The sequence below is a fragment of the Leiobunum rupestre genome, chromosome 2 (genome assembly GCF_980474605.1).
Source record: "Leiobunum rupestre chromosome 2, qqLeiRupe1.1.hap1, whole genome shotgun sequence".
Lineage (NCBI taxonomy): Eukaryota > Metazoa > Arthropoda > Arachnida > Opiliones > Sclerosomatidae > Leiobunum > Leiobunum rupestre.
Genome location: NC_143385.1, coordinates 66,839,918 through 66,863,409, shown reverse-complemented (window position 1 = coordinate 66,863,409; position 23,492 = coordinate 66,839,918). Strand labels below are relative to the sequence as shown.

General features: G+C 38.0%; 2 protein-coding genes across 2 annotated transcripts in view; one reads left to right on the top strand and one right to left on the bottom strand.

Annotated features, from left to right (window-relative positions):
- LOC149958830 (monocarboxylate transporter 12-like) overlaps positions 1 to 23,492 on the top strand; it is a 65,938-nt gene that overhangs the window by 17,434 nt on the left and 25,012 nt on the right. Inside the window, exons 2-3 of the mRNA XM_090167257.1 lie at positions 14,320 to 14,463; positions 16,892 to 18,148. Of these exons, the coding sequence (XP_090023383.1) occupies positions 14,320 to 14,463; positions 16,892 to 18,148 (1,401 nt within the window). The remainder of the gene's footprint in view (positions 1 to 14,319; positions 14,464 to 16,891; positions 18,149 to 23,492) is intronic.
- Positions 3 to 8,461, bottom strand: LOC149958831 (uncharacterized). The gene is made up of 3 exons (XM_090166235.1): positions 8,413 to 8,461; positions 5,506 to 6,033; positions 3 to 3,162 (listed from the first exon to the last, which is right to left on the bottom strand). The coding sequence occupies exons 2-3, from the start codon at positions 6,016 to 6,018 to the stop codon at positions 100 to 102; spliced, it is 3,576 nt and encodes a 1,191-aa protein (XP_090022361.1). The 5' UTR covers positions 6,019 to 6,033; positions 8,413 to 8,461; the 3' UTR covers positions 3 to 99.

The window sequence follows — 23,492 nt, the reverse complement described above, 5'->3', positions numbered from 1 at the left end:
AATGTATTATAAAAAAAATAACGTTTTTATTTTTAACAGACTTGGTTTTACAAACTTTATATCAATTTGGGTTATTCTGTTTTGATTGTTGTTGTGTATTTATCGTTTTAATTCCAATTGGCGTGACCATTTCTTGGTCGGTGTTCCTTTGACATTCGGTTTTGCCATATCTTCAGGAATCCAAGTGTTCCTACTTACATCCGGTTTTGATATATCTTCGTCCAAATCTTCAGGAATCCAAGTGTTCCTACTTACATCCGGTTTTGCCATATCCTCGTCCAAATCTTCAGGAATCGAAGTGTTCCTACTTACATCCGGTTCTTCTCGGACGTCCATCTTGAACGTAGTTGCACCCCGAGTTGGCCAAGTATCAACCTCAAGTTGTTCCAATGGTTCAGTTTTTATCGCAACTCCAATAAATTCGTTCGAGATACCAACTCCACTAAAGATATTTTCGTTGTAATTTGGGTCTACAATTTCAGATTTTATTAATGGATAATTTGCAATAAGATTATGTTCCTCTAATTGGGTAAGTTCCGAGGTATTGTTTGGAACCTCAACGTCAACACTTTTCAACGGTTTTCCTTTTACCACCACTGATTCCGGAGTATGTGATGTATTGGAAGATCCACCTGGTTTTGGACCATTTTTATTGACCATTGTTCGTCCAGTTCTCCCATCGATTGAGGGGTTGCAATTTTCCTTAGAGGCTTTGACATTAGTTGTAACTACAGGTACTTCGTTATTTGCATTTTTGGTTTCCGGTTTGGTCACTATCTCAACTTGAAGATGCGTTTCAATGGTATCTTCGTCATCGGTTGATAGTCTTAGTGGATCGTCTTCGTCGATGTCGTACGAAGATTCGTCAATGGCGTATTCGAAAAGTTTGTTGGTTTCTTGGGACTTCTCGTCACTTTTGCTTTCAGTTCCCGTAACTTTAGGGTCAAAAGACGATTCTTCACCGGCGCTTTTTTCACGGTCGTTGACGGTCTTGCACCTTCTGGTAAGTATCTGGTGAGTTCCAACAGAAGTGTCATTGACTTTTCTCTTCGACGGATATGGTTTAGCGACTGTACCTTCTGTATGGTCACCGGAGGATTCTTGGTCAATGTCTTTGTAAAGGTAGTTACGTTTTCTGGTAATCCCCTGACGTTTTCCGACTAGAATGTCATTGACTTTTTTCTTCGACGCGTTCGACTTCGGCTTGGCAACTATCTCAACTTGTAGAGGTGGGCCCACGGTACCTTTGTGAAAGATTGATGTCTGAAGTGTATCGTCTTCTTTACCATAGTACGAAGATTCCTCTCTACAGTATTCGCTAAGTTTGTTGGTTTCGTTGTACTTTTCATTAGCTTTACCTTCAGTAAAAGTAGCTGTGTCTTCGTAAGGGTAGATGTTGGTCTCGCTTCTTCTGGCAATTTTTCGGCGAGTTCCAGCTGGAGTGTCATTGACCTTTCTCTGCGACGAATACGGTCTAGCGACATTACCATCTTTATTATTAGTTGACGATTCTTCACGGGTGTATTTGTAACTGTAGTTGACGTTCTTGTCCTTTCTGGCAATTTTCCTGCGAGTTCCATCTGACTGATATGGTCTAGCAACATTATCATCTGTATGGTCATTAAACGATTCTTGGTCGATGTCTTTGTAACGGTAGATACTTATAGTAAGTCTTTGAAGTGTTCCATCTAGATTGTCGTTGACTCTTCCCTTCGACGGACATGGGGTAGAAACATTACCGTCTGTATGGTCACCAGACGATTCTTGATCGATGTCTTTGCAGCGGTAATTACTTCTGGTAATTCTTTGGTGTGTTCCATCTAGATTGTCGTTGACTCTTCCCTTCGACGGACATGGGGTAGAAACATTACCATCTGTATGGTCACCAGACGATTCTTGATCGATGTCTTTGCAGCGGTAATTACTTCTGGTAATTCTTTGGTGTGTTCCATCTAGATTGTCGTTGACTCTTCCCTTCGACGGACATGGGGTAGAAATATTACCATCTGTATGGTCACCAGACGATTCTTGATCGATGTCTTTGCAGCGGTAATTACTTCTGGTAATTCTTTGGTGTGTTCCATCTAGATTGTCGTTGACTCTTCCCTTCGACGGACATGGGGTAGAAACATTACCATCTGTATGGTCACCAGACGATTCTTGATCGATGTCTTTGCAGCGGTAATGACTTCTGGTAATTCTTTGGTGTGTTCCATCTAGATTGTCGTTGCCTCTTCCCTTCGACGGACATGGTGTAGCAACTTTACCACCTGTATTGTCACCAGACGATTCTTGATCGATGTCTTTGCAGCGGTAGTTACTTCTGGTAATTCTTTGGTGTGTTCCATCTAGATTGTCGTTGACTCTTCCCTTCGACGGACATGGTGTAGCAACTTTACCACCTGTATTGTCACCAGACGATTCTTGATCGATGTCTTTGCAGCGGTAGTTACTTCTGGTAATTCTTTGGTGTGTTCCATCTAGATTGTCGTTGACTCTTCCCTTCGACGGACATGGTGTAGCAACTTTACCACCTGTATTGTCACCAGACGATTCTTGATCGATGTCTTTGCAGCGGTAGTTACTTCTGGTAATTCTTTGGTGTGTTCCATCTAGATTGTCGTTGACTCTTCCCTTCGACGGACATGGTGTAGCAACTTTACCACCTGTATTGTCACCAGACGATTCTTGATCGATGTCTTTGCAGCGGTAGTTACTTCTGGTAATTCTTTGGTGTGTTCCATCTAGATTGTCGTTGACTCTTCTAGCGACATTACCATCATTATGATCATTAGATGATTCTGAGCTTGTATTTTCGTAATTGTAGTAGACGTGCTTGCCTCTTCTGGCAATTCTCTGGCGAGTTCCAGCTAGATTATTTCGGACCTTTTTCGAAAGTACGTCATCTCGAAACATCTCCGTCTTGTGTCTCAATTTCTTATGACGATCCAGCATCCACTTCCGGTAGCATTCGTACCGACAGACGGCGCAGGTGTATTTGGTGCCTATGTCGTGCTCCTTCCCTTGGTGATGTGCCAAAGTCGACGCCACTCTGCACGAAAAATGACAATGGTAGCATTTGAAAGCGTTGATAACCGAATGCGTCTTTGTGTGCTTCTTCAATTGGTTCTCCGTGATGCAAGTGTACTCGCAAACATCGCACTGCAAAATGGTTCATATCATTAAAGACTTATTAACATGATCTGCATACCTAAACTATTCTCTCAAGCGGTAACCCTCCATTTTCTCAAACTCTCTAGCGCCATCTGGTACCGGTCGTAATTGATCTTTCGGGGAACAGGCAAACATATAACTGGTTGGATCAAGTCGATCAACACTTCAAACTGATAATAAAATACTTATTGAAGCGAAAATTTATTCCAGATGGGGAAAGTGGTAATTTGATAATGTGCTCTTAATGTTTGTTTTGCGTCAAATATATACTTGAACGTACTTACGACACGTTTAAGTAACCAAGGAGTACTATACTTAGGTCCAATCTTAGAAAAATAATTTCTAGAATGTTATCAAAATTAGATAATTAAGAACCTACTTAGATTACTGGTAACGTACGAATCGATCTACTACAAAAGCTCCGTATAATTTTATTATAATTGAGCTTTGAGGAAATTTGTTAGCCTGCCCTTGATTAACAGTCTATGTGTAATAAAACTATATTTTCTGGATTGGACTTAACCTGTCTTTTAAGTATGAAGCTTAAGCAAAAATCAATATTTAAATAAGAAATAATTTTTTATTCCTTAAGGAAAGGTTGACGGAACGCCACATTTAATTTTCAACCTTAATTAAAGCTGAATTTGAACTATAAATTTTTTAATTCATCATAAATACCATAGTGGTTAGATTCTATTTGATTGTATTTATTGTGGCACCAAATACTAAATATTACTTTGGAGTTATAACGCAATCAAGGTTTAGTTCGGCCCAGAGCCCCCTAGTGCTTAAAACAATAAGGACGATAATGTACTAGCAAAAGTGACATAATTACCCAAAGTGTGACAATCCCTGTACTTTCGTATGCTATAGGTTTAATGAATGCTCGACTCGAGATCGACCACATAAAAGACTATTTATGGACGCCTTTCTGGATATTTTTTTAGTCTATGGTATTTTATCGTAGGTAGATGGCGATAGCATCTCCACAGAATGACGAAAAATCAAAAAGTACACTAAATTTGACCAGTGCTACTTAGTTCCTCCGTTCCTCACTACGAGGCGTTATTTGTTGGTTTTAACTTCCTTCCCTCCCCAAGGCATACTTTCCCTTCTCGCCTCCCAACTTGTATTTCTCGCTCGTAACATTCATTAACAAATAGGTCCCATTGTCACACTTTTGGTAATTATGTCGCTTTTGGTATTACGTACTTCCTTTGCCAGGCGAACGTTGGAACTGGGCGATAAAAATTTGCATTAAAACAATAGCAAGGGCAATGCCGGATTTACTTTAGGCACAGTGCCTACGATCGAGCTTTTAGGGCCTACGAAAGATAGATAGATAGATATAGATGGTGGTGCCTAGGGCCTACGAGCACCTAACCCCAGCACTGAGCAAGGGTCAGAATTTGGTCTGATTTGTTACTAAACATTATCTCGTTTCTGATAGCAGATGGCGCGGCAATCACTAAAATGAGGTATTATCTTTTCAAGTGCAGAACTTTTAGCTTTTGTCAACTACTAAGCTCTCAATGTTGAGACGATTTTTTGCGTTGTTACCAATCCCCCTCACGCTCTAAGAGTAAGCTCCTGCCCTCTAAACTAAATCAAATCAGCCCGGAACCTCATTGGTTTCCTCAAACGGACGTCTTTCGACACGATTGAAGCACGCGCTGGTTATGTTTTTACCTCCCCCCTCTTGTGCCAAGATAAAATTCGAAAATGATGCCATCTAGGAGCAATAAACACAAGGAGAACGCAGCTAGCCTTTAAACACGCTAACGCAGTGTTGCGTACAAATTTCATTGGACGAGCCTTTACGCTGAACGTTTTACGGGCGTGGGGGGAGACAATTTGAGAATTTTCCCCTTCCGACGGCAGCAGGCGCTAAAGCGTCTAACCAATGAAAAATGTACGCTCCTAGATGCCAGCTAGGAGAAACAAACACAGCACCCCACACAAGGAGAACACAACCCGTCAAAAATGCATTTTCTTGTGCACAATTTTCATTGGTTAGACGGAAATTGTCTTCCCCCTTCCGTAAAACGTTCAGCGTGAAGGCTCGTCCAATGAAATTTGTACACAACACTGCGTTATCGTGTTTAAAGGCTAGCTGCGTTCTCCTTGTGTTTGTGGCTCCTAGTCCTAGATGCCAGCAACATTGTCAATCTCCCGGCAGTAGAATTAAATTAATTCTTGATAATACCGAATTATTCAATTACTGATTAGTCGGTGTTAATTAAAATTAAAACATTTTAGCAACATAAATTAATAGTCATTTTCCCTACAGCATAAATAAATACATTCTTGGTTAGAGTTAAGAAAATTTACCTTGATACGAAAATCAGAGTGTTTTAATTTATGAAGTGTCAATGCGGACGACCGTCTGCAAGAATAGTCGCACTGGTCGCAGCGCTTCTTCGCCGAATGCTGCCGGCGACGATGGATGCCCAAGAATTGTTTGCGTTTGAAATTCTTTCCGCAAAGGTTGCAGTGGAAAGGGCGCTCTTCACTGTGTTTGGCTTGGTGAATTTTCAAATTGAACCGTCTGTTGCACGAGTAATCGCACTGGTCGCAAGCGAATGGTTTGACGCCCCTCCGCGTGACCTTCAAATTGCCCTTGATGGCGAATGTCTTCCCACATTTCTCGCGGTCGTATGGTCGATGGTCGGTATGGCGACTGATTTTGTGGTTCTCCAAGTTAACTTGAGAAATGTACGACTTCTGGCATAGATTGCACACGAATTGTCGCAGTGTCGGGCTAGGATCTGTTAGAGTTGGTTCAATCATTTTGTCCCCTCTGGTAAAAGTATCTGTATCGGATTCGTGGCTTGCTTTCAACATTCTGATGTGATGAATCTATGATCAAATATTTTGAGCATTACAATTGAGAAGAGTCTGTAGCGTCCACATTTTAGTGATAAATGAAAGGTATCAAATAATGTGCTAGAGTTTGGGCTATTTCAGTCAAATATATCAGCCGAGTTGCCAGACTTTGGGCTATTTTAGTTAAATATATCAGACGAGTTACCAGACTTTGGGCTATTTCAGTTAAATATATCAGACGAGTTGCCAGACTTTGGGCTATTTTAGTTAAATATATCAGACGAGTTACCAGACTTTGGGCTATTTCAGTCAAATATATCAGCCGAGTTGCCAGACTTTGGGCTATTTTAGTTAAATATATCAGACGAGTTACCAGACTTTGGGCTATTTCAGTTAAATATATCAGACGAGTTGCCAGACTTTGGGCTATTTTAGTTAAATATATCAGACGAGTTACCAGACTTTGGGCTATTTCAGTCAAATATATCAGCCGAGTTGCCAGACTTTGGGCTATTTTAGTTAAATATATCAGACGAGTTACCAGACTTTGGGCTATTTCAGTTAAATATATCAGACGAGTTGCCAGACTTTGGGCTATTTTAGTGAAATATATCAGCCGAGTTACCAGATTTTGGGCTATTTCAGTTAAATTTATCAGCCGAGTTGCCAGACTTTGGGCTATTAGAGTCAAATATATTAGCTGAGTTACCAGAATTTGGGCTATTTTGGTGAAATATATCAGCCGAGTTGCCAGACTTTGGGCCATTTCAGTCAAATATATCAGCCGAGTTGCCAGACTTTGGGCTATTTCAGTTAAATATATCAGACGAGTTGCCAGACTTTGGGCTATTTTAGTTAAATATATCAGACGAGTTACCAGACTTTGGGCTATTTTAGTGAAATATATCAGCCGAGTTACCAGATTTTGGGCTATTTTAGTTAAATATATCAACCGAGTTGCCAGACTTTGGGCTATTTTAGTTAAATATATCAGACGAGTTACCAGACTTTGGGCTATTTTAGTGAAATATATCAACCGAGTTGCCAGACTTTGGGCTATTTTAGTTAAATATATCAGCCGAGTTACCAGACTTTGGGCTATTTCAGTCAAATATATCAACCGAGTTGCCAGACTTTGGGCTATTTTAGTTAAATATATCAGACGAGTTACCAGACTTTGGGCTATTTTAGTGAAATATATCAGCCGAGTTACCAGATTTTGGGCTATTTTAGTTAAATATATCAGACGAGTTACCAGACTTTGGACTATTTCAGTTAAATTTATCAGCCGAGTTGCCAGACTTTGGGCTATTAGAGTCAAATACATTAGCTGAGTTACCAGAATTTGGGCTATTTTGGTGAAATATATCAGCCGAGTTGCCAGACTTCGGGCTATTTCAGTCAAATATATCAGCCGAGTTGCCAGACTTTGGGCTATTTCAGTCACATATATTAGCAGAGTTGTCAGACTTTGGGCTATTTCAGTCAAATATATCGGACGAGTTGCCAGACTTTGGGCTATTTTAGTGAAATATATCAGCCGAGTTGCCAGACTTTGGGCTATTTTAGTGAAATTTATCAGCCGAGTTGCCAGACTTTGGGCTATTTCTGTCACATATATTAGCAGAGTTGCTAGACTTTAGGCTATAAAATAGATTTTAGCTTAATCTAAATATATATTTTTGGCTATTTTTTATAACGATTTTTCCTGAAACCATCTGGGTCGTCTGCTAGATTGCTCTACTTATTTGTGAAAAATTATCTCAAACCTTACAATTATAGAGGGAACGAAATTTTCACCCACTAACTTTTAGAATCGACATATTGTTGACCTAAGAGTGTACACTATATACCACTCCTCAAAAGCAAGAGTATATCGTCTCTAAGCTTTTAGCTAAATTTTGTCATAATTAATTAATCTTATAGATAATTATTATTAAATAAATTATTAAAACTGATAAATATTTTACTTTTATGCTGCAGTTAATTCTAAATCGGTTTGATGTTATTTAGTTACGTCTACCACTTTGTTCTTCTATCTTTTTATTCATCGCGCGTTCTACCGCACCAGATACATTTAGCTGATGGAAGAAATTTCATGGAATTGACGTTCGACTGAAGAAAAACTAAGAAGAGGAATAGCCAATCTATCGTTGACACTGTTTTAAGTTGTATCTCGAGGTTTCTAAGCGAGTTTGCTTCTGATTCTTCCCGTTTACTACAGATTTCAACAGACAAGGCTAAGTCATAACATTACTCGAAGTTACTACGCCTAAAGAAACCAGAGGCGGGAAATCGACCGAGTTCCAATTCCTCTTCTATATTTTCAATAGTTAAGCCATGGTGTTTATTTGCCCATCTACAACTCTCCAAGTGAAAGCTTGCCTTATCCGATAAAATAGTAGCACTTACAACTTTCACTGTTCGTAGGTTATCCCAAATGTTATTTCCATTCTTACAAAATCACTTGTCTGTCGACGTGCCGCTGCAAACTTTGTACATCAAAATATTTTGTAGCGGTGGACTCACGAAGGTTGAATAAATATAAATGACAATATTAAGTAACGGTGGAAACACGATGATACAATAAATAGTTCTTAAACCAAACTTCTAATATAGGATGTCAGAATTTACTACTTTAAGTAATAGAATTAACAAACAACTACGCTTTTTAATATAATTTCATATAATTTCGTATAATATAATTTAATTTAATATAAATGTCAATTTTCAGAAATATATATTTTTTCAGTGCTCCAGATAGGGCTAAAAACATTACAGTACGGGATTGTAGCAGACTACAATTATGATCAATCAGAAGCGTTTCTTTCCTATTTCCACCAATACGACACTTCAGTTTTTATTGCGTCGCCATCTAATGTCGTTTTTTGGAAGCAGATACTATAAACGTTTTGCAGAAACGGTGACAAAAGGAAATTACCTACTAAGCAATATCTAATTAATTTGAGCAAAAAATATTAAACATTTAAACACGAAAGAGATAAACCATTTCAAAAATGATTTAATCGTGAATAAAACCATTTATGGTGATTATACTGATTAACTCGATTTTATTGTGATTACAAAATGATTTCATCGTAAATAAATGAATTAAATGGTGACTGTAATTATTTAATCGTCTTTGAATAATTGAACCTTGACTTAAGTGATTTAATCCTGATGTATGTTTTAATAAATTATTAGACGCTAAGAGATTTGACCATCGACTGCTTGACCGACAGAATACGTAAAGGCGTACTTCCAAAGCTTCGAATAACCGTCTAAAACAGTGAAATTATCGAATTAACAAATCCAAGAAAGAACTCTCTACAGAAACGCTTAAAACGAACGAATAAACGACAAAGGATCCTTGAACAAACGTTCACTAAGACTCGGCCACAAAAGCCGAAAGACAACTTACAAAAACCTCCGAACAAAATCAATTTTGTTCTTCAAAGTAACCGGACCTAAAAATCACTGAAGGTACCAATCAATTACTAAGGCTATTAAATGACAAGAGCCAGTGGCAGAAGGGCATCAAAGAACGGCGTATACCACTCCAAAAAGTAGCCGAGCTGACAAAAAAATCCCCTAAACAAACGTTTTCCGACTTCTGGATCTAAGGAAGCTGTAGAAAACCAACTTCAACGATTTAAGACGTCACCTGATAGCTAAATCCCAAAGTAAACCGGTTTTTGCTAAGGCAATTTGGTGTCAGGTGACGGAAGACGATAAATTTACGTCGTAGATGTAACCGCAGACAAAGAACGTAACAGATTAGTCCAAGAAAATCTTTCGCGAACCTCGAAAACCGGGGGTTATATCAAGAAAAATATAATAACATATGACCCTTCTAAGGTTTCCAGATAGCTAAAATGCTGGGGCCCCCCGACTAACTTCCGTTGTCTAACTTCCGGTTAAAGGGGATATTCGCCTAATAAGCGATTTGCAGACGATAGCTGACTTCCGTTAACCCCAATGGCGCCATCTAACGCCAGGAAATTGGACTTTCTCCACCCAAAAAAACTACCATCTATTCCAACACTCTGCTGTGATTTGGGCCTTGTACCTTTTTTTACGTGAAATGAAAATTCCATTACGTCCTGCAAGTCGAGATTAAATTGCTTACGGTGAACCTTAAAAATAAGATTTTGCTATCTGTTTAATCTTTAGAGTAACTTGACTACTGATATCCTAATATTTCTGGTTCAACGCATTAATTTTCATAACTTGATGTTTGTAATTTAATATCTAAATTTGCTATTTTTATATTAATTAACTGATATATTTAGACTTGATGTTTTGATTTTAATATCTAAAATAACTATCTTGATACTAATTAACTCATATATTTAGACTTGATGTCTTGATTTTAATACATAAATTAGCCATCTTGTTATTAATTGATGTTATTTTTAGATTTTATACCTTAATTTTAAAATCTAAATTTGCTATTTTTAAATTAATTTTTTGATATATCGAGACTTGATTTCTTGATTTTAATATCTAAATTTTCTATTTTTATATTAATTTCTGACATATTTCGACTTGATGTCTTGATTTTAATAACTAAATTATATATCTTGATTTTAATACCTAAATTAGCTATTTTGATTTTAATACTTAAATTAGCTATCTTGATTTTAATTTATGTTATATTTAGATTTGATATCCTGATTTTAATCTTTGATATATCTCGATATGATATCCTGATTTCAATCTTTAGTATATCTCGATATGATATCCTCATTTTGATCTTTGATAAAATTCGATTTGATATGCTGATTTTCATTATTGTTACATAAGTGTGACCAAAAGTGATATAATTACCAAAGTGTGACAATCCCGGTACTTTGGTATGCTAAAGGTTTAATGAATGCTCGACTCGAGATCGACCACATAAAAGACTATTTATTGCCGCCTTTCTGGATCATTTTTTAGTCTATGGTATTTTATCGTAGGCAGATGGCGATAGCATCTCCACAGAACGACGAAAAATAAAAAATACACTAACTTTGACCAGTGCTACTTAGTTCCTCCGTTCCTCACTACGAGGCGTTATTTGTTGGTTTTAACTTCCTTCCCTCCCCAAGGCATACTTTCAGTTCTCCCCTCCCAACTTGTATTTCGCTCGTAACATTCATTAGAAATAGGTCCGATTGACACACTTTTGGTAATTATGTCACTTTTGGTGTGACACTTCCTATTTTTCACCTTCAAAAGTTTTACTGACGAGGAGACTACCCGAGGTGATAATCACCGATTTGGTTGAAACTAGGTGGGTATGTAGACCTTATGGTAACATGAAATTTCACCAAGGGAAATATTTCAATAGGCATTAGTTTTGCCATGGCAACCGAAAATGTTTTTGACAACACAGTATGTATATTTTATCATTGAAAATAACATGGGAATCTGAGCACTTAAAAAAAAAATTCAAATATCAAAACCAAAAAAATAGATCAAAATTGACAAATGAAATGAATTTTATGATATTTTGATGAATTTTGGTCAATTTGATCAAAATATGTAAAAATTGATCAATTGTTATTTTCAATGGGACAATATACAGACTGTGTTGTCAAAAACATTTTTGGTTGCCATGGCAAAACTAATGCCCATTACAACTTTTCCCTTGGTGAAATTTCATGTTACCATAAGGTCTGCATACCCACCTAGTTTCAACAAAATCGGTGATTATCACCTCGGGTAGTCTCCTCGTGAGAGCTATTCTCAAGACAGACTGCATTACAGGCTAACGCGTCACACGTAGCCTTTGACCTTGGATAAATAATAGTAGTTCCTACCTGGATATATCACTCTAGCGTTCCGCGTGCATTTCCTAAGTGTTTGTTACGAGTTTTGCCTTGTAGAAGGCTACGTGTTACGGGAGTTTCGTAAATTATCCGTTAACTTCGCCGAAGCGGCGCTGCTGTCGCAAAAGTCATTTGCTTGTCAGGTTTCTTCCAAGTGATATATCCAGGTAGGAACTACTATTATTAATCCAAGCTTTGACAGCGCCTCGTTAGGGGGAGATTTTCTTCTTGGGATGACGTCACTCCGTTACTAGCTCTCAGTAAAATATTCCCCAAAAGTGACAAACTTATGGAACAATATTATAGACTTATGTTGATACGTATTGATTTGATAAGCCGTTTTTATTATTGATACGTATTGATTTGTTCATATTTCGTACATTGAATTTTTTTATATATTGATGAATCCCATTTTGTTTTTTTCAATTTTAGATATATTGACATGTTATATATTTTAGTTCTAAATATATTAAAATTAAATTATATGTATTTATAATTTAGAGATGATACATTTAGATTTTAATCTTTGAAATATATCGCAGACCATATATTATTTAAAAAGCTCCGACTGATACGTTTTAGCAAATAAATAAATTCAATTTCATAGAAGAGATTAATAAAATATATCGACTGACAACACCCCAAAACTGTATTTTTCTAGCTAACAAATTAAAGAATTAAAAGCCATTAATGTTATAAATAATGCATGTCCAAAAAGCTAAAAGCAATATAATTTATAAAAGAGGCATTTCTAGTTTATTAATAGAGCAGCAGACAATAAGAAAAAAAAGCGGCTCTAATGTTTCATTTAAAACTAAATGAAGCATTACCGTCGAAGCTCGTTAAGTCGGCTGAACACGTTCTTCGTTGGTAGGCTACATTATGAAAAATGATTACTAAACTAGCCGCTTCATTATCTCCGGCGCTAGATAGTGGAATCCTCGTACGCGGGGACCTATTGACCTCCTTTTAACTCGCGGGGTAATTAACGGAGGTCGAAGGTCAAATTGCGCAGTGAGGGACTTTTTAAACGTCGCTCCTGTTATGACACTCGTCTAGCCGAGATAATACTTCGCGATACCCGCTTTACCGAGAAGAATATCTAAAATTCGTTTCTTAATAGGAGCTTTTAAATCTACCTAATGTTAGTCGGTCATTCGCTCGGTTGATAAGAACAAGGATATTTAAAATTTAAGCTAAAACAGGGTTGCCACAAAGTTGCGGATTCAAATTTCCTGACATTTCCGGGTTTTCTTCTGATTATTTCCGGAGATTTACCCTAACATTTTAAGCCAATTTTTAACTTTATTTTACATTTATTTTGTACTTTTTGTGGTCAAAATTAAATTACCCGACTTTTTAGGAGTGTTCTCAAATTGCCTGACCTTTTAGTCCTACTATACAATTTTCTGAATTTTTAAATCTGTTTTCAAATTTACTGTCTTTTTGGACTATTTTCAAATTCAATGATATTTAATTTCTATTCAAACATTTCCTAATTTTCCACTTACGTTCTAGGCCTGTTTCCAAATTATCCCCCTTTTCCCTGACTTTTTAACCCTACTTTTCATGTTCCATGACTTTTGATGCTTATTTTTCCAATTCCCAAATTATAAGGCCTTCTTTCAAATTCCCTAACGTTTGAGTCTTATTTACAAATTCCCTGGCTTTTGCGGCCTATTTACAAATTCCCTGGCTTTTGCGGCCTATTTACCAATTCCCTGTCTTTTGAGGCGTAATTACAAATTCCCTGACTTATAAGACCTTTTTCAAATTTCTTGACTTTTAAGCCCTTTTTCAAATTTCTTGACTTTTAAGCCCTATTTTCAAATTCCCTGACTTTTGAGGTCTATTTTCAAATTCCTTGACTTTTGGCACCTTTTTTCAAATTCCCAAATTTTTAGTCCTATTTTCAAGTTCCTAGACTTTTGAGGCCTTTTTCAAAGTCCCAAATTTTTAATGCTATTTTCATGTTCTTAGACTTTTGAGGCCTTTTTCAAATACCCAAATTTTTAGTACTACTTTCAAATTCCTGGACTTTTGAAGCCTTTTTTCAAATACCCAAATTTGTAGTCCTATATTTTCAAGTTGCTACACTTTTGAAGCCTTTTTTCAAATACCCAAATTTGTAGTCCTATATTTTCAAGTTGCTACACTTTTGAAGACTTTTTTCGAATTCTCAAATTTTTAGGCCTAAATTTATAAATATCCCTGACATTTGAGGCCTTTTTCCATCTGTATATTTTATTATTATTTTCCATAAAAGTAATAATAAAGTAAAAATGTACTGGCCATAGTTCCCTGAAACAAAAACCATTAAAATAATAACGGCTCTAACAAAACAGAGGCTAAAAGCGGAAGCATACATTAAAGAAAACCCCTAGAGACCTCCCAAAAGACCGCCCGAAATCAAAGAAAACTTTTCTCTCAAACAAAAACACACATTAAAAACTATTTTAACCATCTTAAAAGGTCCTTTTGTTTTCTCATTTTCTTCCCCCAGGTCCCCTAGCGGGATTTCTCAACACTAAATTTGGAACTCGTCGTATGGTCATAGCCGGCACCACCACGGCAGCTTTCGGAGCTTCAATTTGCTACGTCGCCCCCAATGTCACCTTCGTTACCATCGCCTTCGGAATCGTTCAGGGTTTGTATCCATTTCTTTTGTATTTGGACGCGCTTTTTTAAGACTCGTACCTTAGACCTATTTTTTTTCACTTATTTCCTTTTTGCTACGACAGATGTCGCCCTAAACATTTTCCTGGCGGCCGAAAAAATAAGATTTGACTAAAAGTTGCGGGCGACGTATTTTTATATATATTTTTTCTTTAAAAAAAGCTGGACCAAGGCTTAGTTTGTAGTTACTTTTGAAAGCTGTATTTTGGTAAAGTTTATACGGCACGCTTTAGGCGTGAATGGGTAAGCCTTGGTCTCGAAAGCCTAAGAGAAATTGCCGCACAAACTTGAGGAGGCCATTTTGTAACGAGGCATTTTGAGCAAGTTGTGTAACAAGGCTGGGGAATTTCGGTGTACGTATAGCGGTGACATCTATTTTAACTTCGCGGTAACAGATGCGTTATTTCAATCCCCCCTAAAAGACGCGTAGATTTTTAGAGATACTTGGTAGAAACGTAGATAAATTAATTTAAAGATTGGCGATTAAATATTTCCTTGAGTAAGAAAAAGTATCCATTGGCTCAGAAATTTTTATTTTTGCTAGAATGCTTCTGTCCAGAACGATCTGAAGCAATACAGAATAAAAAACATGGTGACCTGATTTTTCAGACGCCGAGTCGCGACTAAGAAACATTTCGTGGCGCCTACTGGTGACCGAAATGGCAATTAGATATTTTTTAACTATTTTAAATATTATAATTTAACACAGACTACAGCGTACAGCGTTTTGTAAAAACTTAATAGTATTAAAAATGATAATATATAATATATAATGTAGAATGTAATGTAATAAAATATACAGGGTGTTTCAAAAAGGTATGCAAAAATTTGAAGGAGTTGTAGGGGGTGAGTTGAGAAGTATGCCTGTTTTTCCCCATTTTCCAACGATGAGTTAAAAAAGCGCCAGAGAGCTTCAAAGTGTGGCCTACTAGCAAAACCAAGCAGCAGGGACTTTAAATACTGTTTTACTCTGGTTACCTCGATTTGTTTACAAAGTCCTATTTTACCTATCACACGAACCCAAACGTTAATGTTCGCGTTTTCCTGCGGTCGGGTTTTGCGCTTGTTGCAGCCTACTTCCAGGGGCTAGTAGGCCACACTTTGAAGCTCTCTGGCGCTCTTTTAACTCATCGTTGGAAAATGGGGAAAAACAGGCATACTTCTCAACTCGCCCCCTACAACTCCTTCAAATTTTTGCAAAACCTTTTGAAACACCCTGTATAATGTATAATGTAATGTAATAAAATGAAATATATAATATCATAAATGTATTAATTTCAACCATGAATATCGAACATTACTGCATTAGGTAGTTTTCCAGCAGTCGCTAGGATGGGAGGGGCTTTGTCATTATGAAGTTGGTCACGCGCTGTCGCTCAAAAATTGTTTGGATGGGCGGAGTTTTGAAACTTGGCTATATTTCATTTTGTATGGCTTAGCGCAAAATTTATTTCGTAAATTTTAACACGCATCTTTTCGATTGAACGAAAATAGGTCAAAATATTAACGGAAAATATCTAAATTTATGATTATCAATTGATTAGGTATATAGGGTATTTTCTAAGAATAACGAGTCCGGTTAAAACGCCCAATCCTGGAAACGTTTTGTGTATCGAGTCAACGAGAAACGCCTACTGATTGACTGAAGTCATGACGTCGACGCGGAAAGGTACCGCCCATCCTAGCCCCAGATGGTAAAAAGGGTTCGATATTGACACATTCACATATTGCCTACAGGAAATATTCAAAAAGGGGCGAAATCCACCCGAGGTACCTTCCTATTTAATAATGTTTGAGGTAGATGGCGACACTATAAAGTTTATGAAAAATAAACTTTTTTAAAAATCCACTAATTAATTACTTAATTATAGTACTTTAAATTCTTATTAAAAATATATAATTTTTGTAATTTAAATTAAAAATTAATTTTAACAGTAGTTAACACTCTCAGCCATAGATGGCACTATAATACGATTTGAAACTATTCAATCAGGGAATAGAATTTTGTATTTTAAATCTCGACAAAACCGTTCTCCACTAAAACTGAAAACTTTCAACCAATCGTTGAAAATCCCAATTATGACGTCATGTTGCTATCAGAGCGCCATCTCCTAACAAATAACGCCATCACCACGTTACCTCGGATGAATTTTACCCCTTTAAAGTCGTCTTTGCCCTTTAGAAATTGTAAATAGATCTATTCATGGTTGAAATCAATACATTCATGATAATATACAACATAACGTCGCCTGAAAGCAAAATCCGAGCAAAAGATACCCGAGTTTGACTTTAAGGCGGAGACAATAAAATTCGAAAAACATCAGCTCGAGGAAACATATGTTATCGATTCGTTCTTGATTTGTGGCAACTCTATTAACACGACATAACTATTTTTCCAGGTTTAGGAGCCGGCCTGGTGATGCTACAAGTGCCCATTACGGTCAACCAGTATTTCTTCAAGTACCGGACGACGGCTCAAGGGGTGGCGTTCTCGGGAGCCACCATCGCCACCTTCCTGTACCCTCCCATCATTGAATATTGCGTCGAGACGTACGGGCTACGCGGGACCTTCCTGATCATCGGCGCCATCATCCTGCACGGCTGCATTGGAGGGGCCTTAATCCGGGCCCCACCCTGGCTGCAGGTCGACAAACGGACGGACGCGACCGCACGGGGTCCGGCAGTCAAAGAGAAGACCAAAGAATCGTTCCTTAACTCGGACAGTTGCGAGCAGGAGGACAACAGCAAACGTATCTTAATCAACCAATACCGGCACTTGCACCAACCCGATTTTAACTTCAACCAGGACAGAAGGCCTTCTTTAACGTACTCTTACAACGATAAATCCCCCGATAGGAGTTCGCGACTCGACGACAGTGACCGATGGTCGTCCAGGGAATCCTGGCGCAGCCATCAACACAGCATGGTCGGGTTGGACCCGCGCTATCGCAGTAACGGAAGTTGCTACCCTAACATGGATCCGACCGAGTCATTATTGTCCTTGGCAAGCGACGACTCGGAACCCATCAGGACCAAGATCGTCATAAACATTCCCAAAGAGTCACCCAGCGACTACATGCCGCCGTTCAGACTGTACAGCAATCCAACCATGGTGATGGTGTCCAGTATGGACAGCATAGCCGTCGCGGCTCCGGTTGTCCCGATACCGACGAGTACCTCGACGTTGACGGTGGTCAAAGACATCCTCACCCATCCAATCTTCTACTTAATAACGGGCTGCTGGTCCGCCTTTCTCTTCGGCTACTTGACTTACATCATGGTGATCATCGACTCGGCCGTGGACAACGGGATCGCGGAGAAGGACGCGATTTTCATCTTCAGTAGTTTCTCCATGGGTGACATTCTGGGTCGGTTGGGTTTGGGTTGGGTGACGGACAAAGGGTACGTGCGCAGAAAGAATTTCGTCATGTTCATGGCCTTAACCTTGGGGTTGACCTTATTGGTCATCCCGTTGTGTTGGTCCTACGCCTTCCAGTTAGCCGCGAGTGTCGTGATCGGAGTGACCGTCGGCAGCAATATGATTCTGTTCGCCGTGCTCTTCGCCGAGTACATGAAGCCGGAGCAAGTGCCCATGGCCCTGGGACTGGGCTGCTTCGTCAACGGGATTGTCTCCCTCATCAGGCCGCTTTTAGTGGGTGAGTATCACATTGATTATACCAAAGTTCATCGAGGTGGTCCCCAAACTAGGAATCGGGGATGCATGGGGAAAATAATTAAAATAATATCATTGAGGGGGCTCCCAAACATGACATGGGGATCAGAATAAGATTAATATCATCGAGGGGGCCCCAAACATGAGATGGAGACAAGAATGATAATATCATCGCGGGGGCCTCAAAACATGACATGGCGACAAGAATGATAATAATATCATCGAAGGGGCTCCCAAACATGACATGGGGACAAGAATAAGAATAACATCATCGAGGGGACTCCCAAACATGACATGGGGACCAGAATAAGACTAATAATAATCAGCTAGGCTAATACCCAAGGAACCACCTTAGGCCTAAGTCATCATGCGACTTATGAAGCCATTAATTCAGGTGGCCAGGTTACAATGCGTAGGAGGGTGGTGGCAAGCCCTGCATGCCACGCGTTCGAGCCAACAGCTCCCTACACTAACTATTACCGTTAACCTCAACAAGTTTTTATGGAAGGGGAAACCGAAGATCTCGGGGGAAAACCCCTTAAACCAGTGGGGAGAGAACTTGCAAACTCTACGCAGAAGGAGTTGTTCCGAGTTTTCACCCAGTGCCACAAGCTGGGATCGAACCCGGCTCCTCTTGCTGCGAGGCGAAAGTGCTAACCACTCCATCATCGATGGGTGCCCCAAACATGATATGGAGACAAGAATGATAATATCATCGAGGGGGGCCCAAAGCATGACATGGGGACAAGAATGATAATAACATTATCGATGGGGCTCCCAAACATGACATGGGGACAAGAATGATAATAATATCATCGAGGGGTCTCCCAAACCTGAGAGGGGGACAAGAATGATAATAATATCATCGAGGGGGCTCCCAAACATGAGAGGGGGACAAGAATGATAATAATATCATCGAGGGGGCTCCCAAACATGAGAGGGGGACAAGAATGATAATAATATCATCGAGGGGGCTCCCAAACATGAGAGGGGGACAAGAATGATAACAATATCATAGAGGGGGCTCCCAAACATGACATGGGGACAAGAATGATAATAACATTATCGATGGGGCTCCCAAACATGACATGGGGACAAGAATGATAATAATATCATCGAGGGGGCTCCCAAACCTGAGAGGGGGACAATAACGATAATAATATCATCGAGGGGGCTCCCAAACATGACATGGGGACAAGAATGATAATAACATTATCGATGGGACTCCCAAACATGACATGGAGACAAGAATGATAATAATATCATCGAGGGGTCTCCCAAACATGACATGGGGACCAGAATGATAATAATATCATTGAGGGGGCTTCAAAACATGACATGTGGACAAGAATAAGAATAACAACATCGAGGTGGCTCCCAAACATGACATGGGGACAAGAATGATAATAATATCATCGAGGGGGCTCCCATACATGACATGGTGACTAGAATGATAATAATATTATCGAGGGGGCTCCCAAACATGACATGGTGACAAGAATGATAATAATATCATCGAAGTGGCTCCCAAACATGACATGGGGACCAGAATAAGAATAATATCATCGATGGGTGCCCCAAACATGATATGGAGACAATAATGATAATATCATCGAGGGGGGCCCAAAACATGACATGGGGACAAGAATGATAATAATATCATCGAGGGGGCTCCCAAACCTGAGAAGGGGACAAGAATGAAAATAATATCATCGATGGGGCTCCCAAACATGACATGGGGACCAGAATGATAATAATATCATTGAGGGGGCTTCAAAACATGACATGGGGACAAGAATAAGAATAATATCATCGAGGGGGCTCCCATACATGACATGGTGACAAGAATGATTATAATATTATCGAGGGGGCTCCCAAACATGACATGGGAACCAGAATAAGAATAACATCATCAACAATCATAAAATTAAATAGTCCTGCAGTTTTTTGTAAACAGGTCTGCGGAAAATTACCTTCTTGGAGCTATCAACATCGATTATTTAGAAAAAAAAACTAATTGTGTTTCTAAAATCTAATATAATTTTGAATATGACTTTTACAGGACGTTTTTGTCCTAGTAATTTTATAACCTTAATTGGTGTACAACCTTGTAGCTTTGACTGTACTACCTGTTTACACCTTAAGCTTTAGCAAAGGCTGTTTTATATACCTGTAATAGGTGTACAGATTTTAGTAAAATTTTGAAAATTTCAATTTCTACGCTTCCAATAATACAATTCTCTAGAATTTTCAGAAATCTAAGATTTTTTAGAATTTCTTGGTAGGATGTAGGCTATGACTTACCTGACCTAGCTACTCATCTTTATATCATATTTCAAGATTTGTATATTGAATTTCTTGATCAGTGCTTCCATAAAGTAAATAATATCTAGTATGGAAACTCTGTCAAAATTTGAATTTCCGTTGCGTAGCAACGAGTTTTGAACTTTAATGATTAGGCTTAGCTTATCTATTCAGTCGCGAGACATATTTTACGCACGGCACTGATGAACCCCGTATTAGGCGAAACCGGTTTATTGTGGCTATTTTAATTAGTTTTTGACTCGAAGATCTATTTGGTCCAAGTTTCACGTTTTAATCTTACTCTCAAAGGCCTATTGGTCCGAGTAAGTTTTTTAATTTCTTTAAATTTGTTTTAAGGTTTGACTTTTTTTGGACCCCCTTTAAAAGCTTCGACAAACCGCCGCTAGAGGGAAATAGGAATGAGATCTCCGATTTGGTACTACAACGTCCACCAACATCCACGACAGATGTCACCCCGAATCAAAATGGCGTCCACCTACCACCGATAAAAAGCAAAAGAAAACCGAAATGATAAAATATTTTCCGCAGCCGAAACAAACGTACAAACGAAGACAAATAACTGTCCCCCCCCATTCTTATCTTTATGACGTAATTAAGCCTATTCTTTATCCTCGTCGCTCATTGGCTGTTCCGGAGATAAATGACGTAATATAGCCGACTGCGAGGGCGGACAAAAAGGACAAAAATTCCGGCCGATTGGCCACCGACCTCAAAGATAATTTAAGAATAGACCGTTTCTTACACCTGGAAGTACCGTTTAAGGCGGACAAGGGGGTACGGTCAACGTAGATCGATCCGAGGCTTGAGTTCGAGATGAGGCCGGGCTCTTAATGCAGACTGGTTAGGTCTCTGGATGAGTATGAAAGGTTGCAGGGGATGGCACTATCGGTCAATACGAAGATTATGGGAACTGACCGCAGGCCGGAGCCGGACTCTATGGCCAATTATATTCCTCCATCATTTTGCCATTTTTTACCAACCGCTACGGGTCGCTATTATTCAGCTTAAACCAGATAAAGAAAACGCCTCGGGTAAAACGTGTAGCGTAAACAGTTTGCGCGCGTTAGAGCTAAGGCGTCTACACGTTTTCTATACCAGGTTGTTCATTTTTACTATTTTTTAATTAAATTGAGGAAAAATGTATTTATTTAATTTAAAAAAAAAAGGTTTTATTGAAATAAATTTTAAATTTTTATTATTAAAGATTTAATAACCAAATTTTTGTAAATTGATTATAAATTTGGTTGCATTGGTGATTTAAAATGATTTTTAAACTTTAAACAATAATCTTCATTATACTACTTATAGACTAAAATTTAAGTTAATAATCTTAATTACCTTATTTATAAACTAAAATTAAGTTTGAATGAATACTCTTAATTACCTTATTTATAAACTAAATTTTAAATTTGAATTAATACTCTTAATTACCTTACTTATTAACTAAAATTTAAATTAATAATTTTAATTACCTTACTTATAAACTAAAATTTAAATTAATTTAATTTAATTCTTTTAATTACATTACTTAATCTGAATTGGCAATGCTAGATAATCTATCTTTGTACATTTTCTGAAGTACGAGTAAAATAGATAGATTAAATCAAAAATGTATTTAAAATAATAATTTGATTTAAATCGATTTATCAATATACCTAAATCTGGAAAGTTTTCTCGCGTAGAATTGGCGAAATTCCAATTTCAGTTGAATGTTTACATACTAATTAAAATTAATTATCATATTATAATTATCTCTTAGCTATAGTGTACTATTACTACAGGCTGCAGCACAGTCAAGAATGGATTAAATATTAAATATAATGACACAAAATCGGTTTATTATTAAGAAAAATTCAAACCAGGAATATATTTATTTAGGGATTTATTTAGTTAGGGATAATAACTATTTTGAGACTATCTTAAGCGTGGCCGTAAACCCCATTCACGCTCCCCATAAAATGGATCAAATCTAAGTATTAATATTACAATGCTTGGTCTTCATTATTGCCTAGCTTAATTTAAAAACTCTAAGCTTTAATTACTGCTAGCTAGGAGCAACAAACACAAGGAGAACGCAGCTAGCCTTTAAACACGCTAACGAAGGGTTGTGTACGAATTTCATTGGACGAGCGTCACGAGCCTTTACGCTGAACGTTTTACGGGCGGGGGGGAAGACAATTTCCAAATTTTCACCTTCCGACGGCAGCAGGCGCTAAAGCGTGTAGCCAATGAAAAACGTACGCAAGAAAATCCACGACTTTTGACGGGTTGCGTTCTCCTTGTGTGGGGTGTTGTGTTTGTTGCTCCTAGCTTCTAGTAAATGAAACAATATAAATAAAATTCAAATGCTAATCGGTGGACTGCATTTCAGTTAAATTTGGAAGATTATTTTTTGCTGTTCATTGTTAATTAGTTCAGTTAAATCTCAAAATTGCTACGCGTAATACGGACCAACAAAGAATATATTTTGGTCAAATGATATTCGATCAAAATTGGAATATTTTAATTTTTCGCGCCATTGGGAATTATTTTGGTCAAATGGTAATCTACATGTACGTACTATTTAAAATTATTGATGTTCGTAATTGCTAAGCGTACTATTCCTTTAACTACCCCTTATGCGGTCCAATAAAAGTTATTTCGGTCAAATGGTAATCTACGTACTAAATAGGTACTATTATTAAAATTATTGATGTTCGTAATTGCTAAGCGTACTATTCCTTTAACTACCCCTTATGCGGTCCAATGGGAGTTATTTCGGTCAAATGGTAATCTACATGTACGTACTATTTAAAATTATTGATGTTCGTAATTGCTAAGCGTACTATTCCTTTAACTACCCCTTATTCGGTCAAATGATAATCTTACTACTATCTAGGTACTATTTAAAACTATTGATGTTCGTAATTGCTAAGCGTACTATTCCTTTAACTTCCCCTTATTCGGTCCAATGGGAGTTATTTCGGTTAAATGATAATCTACGTACTATTAATTTATGATCT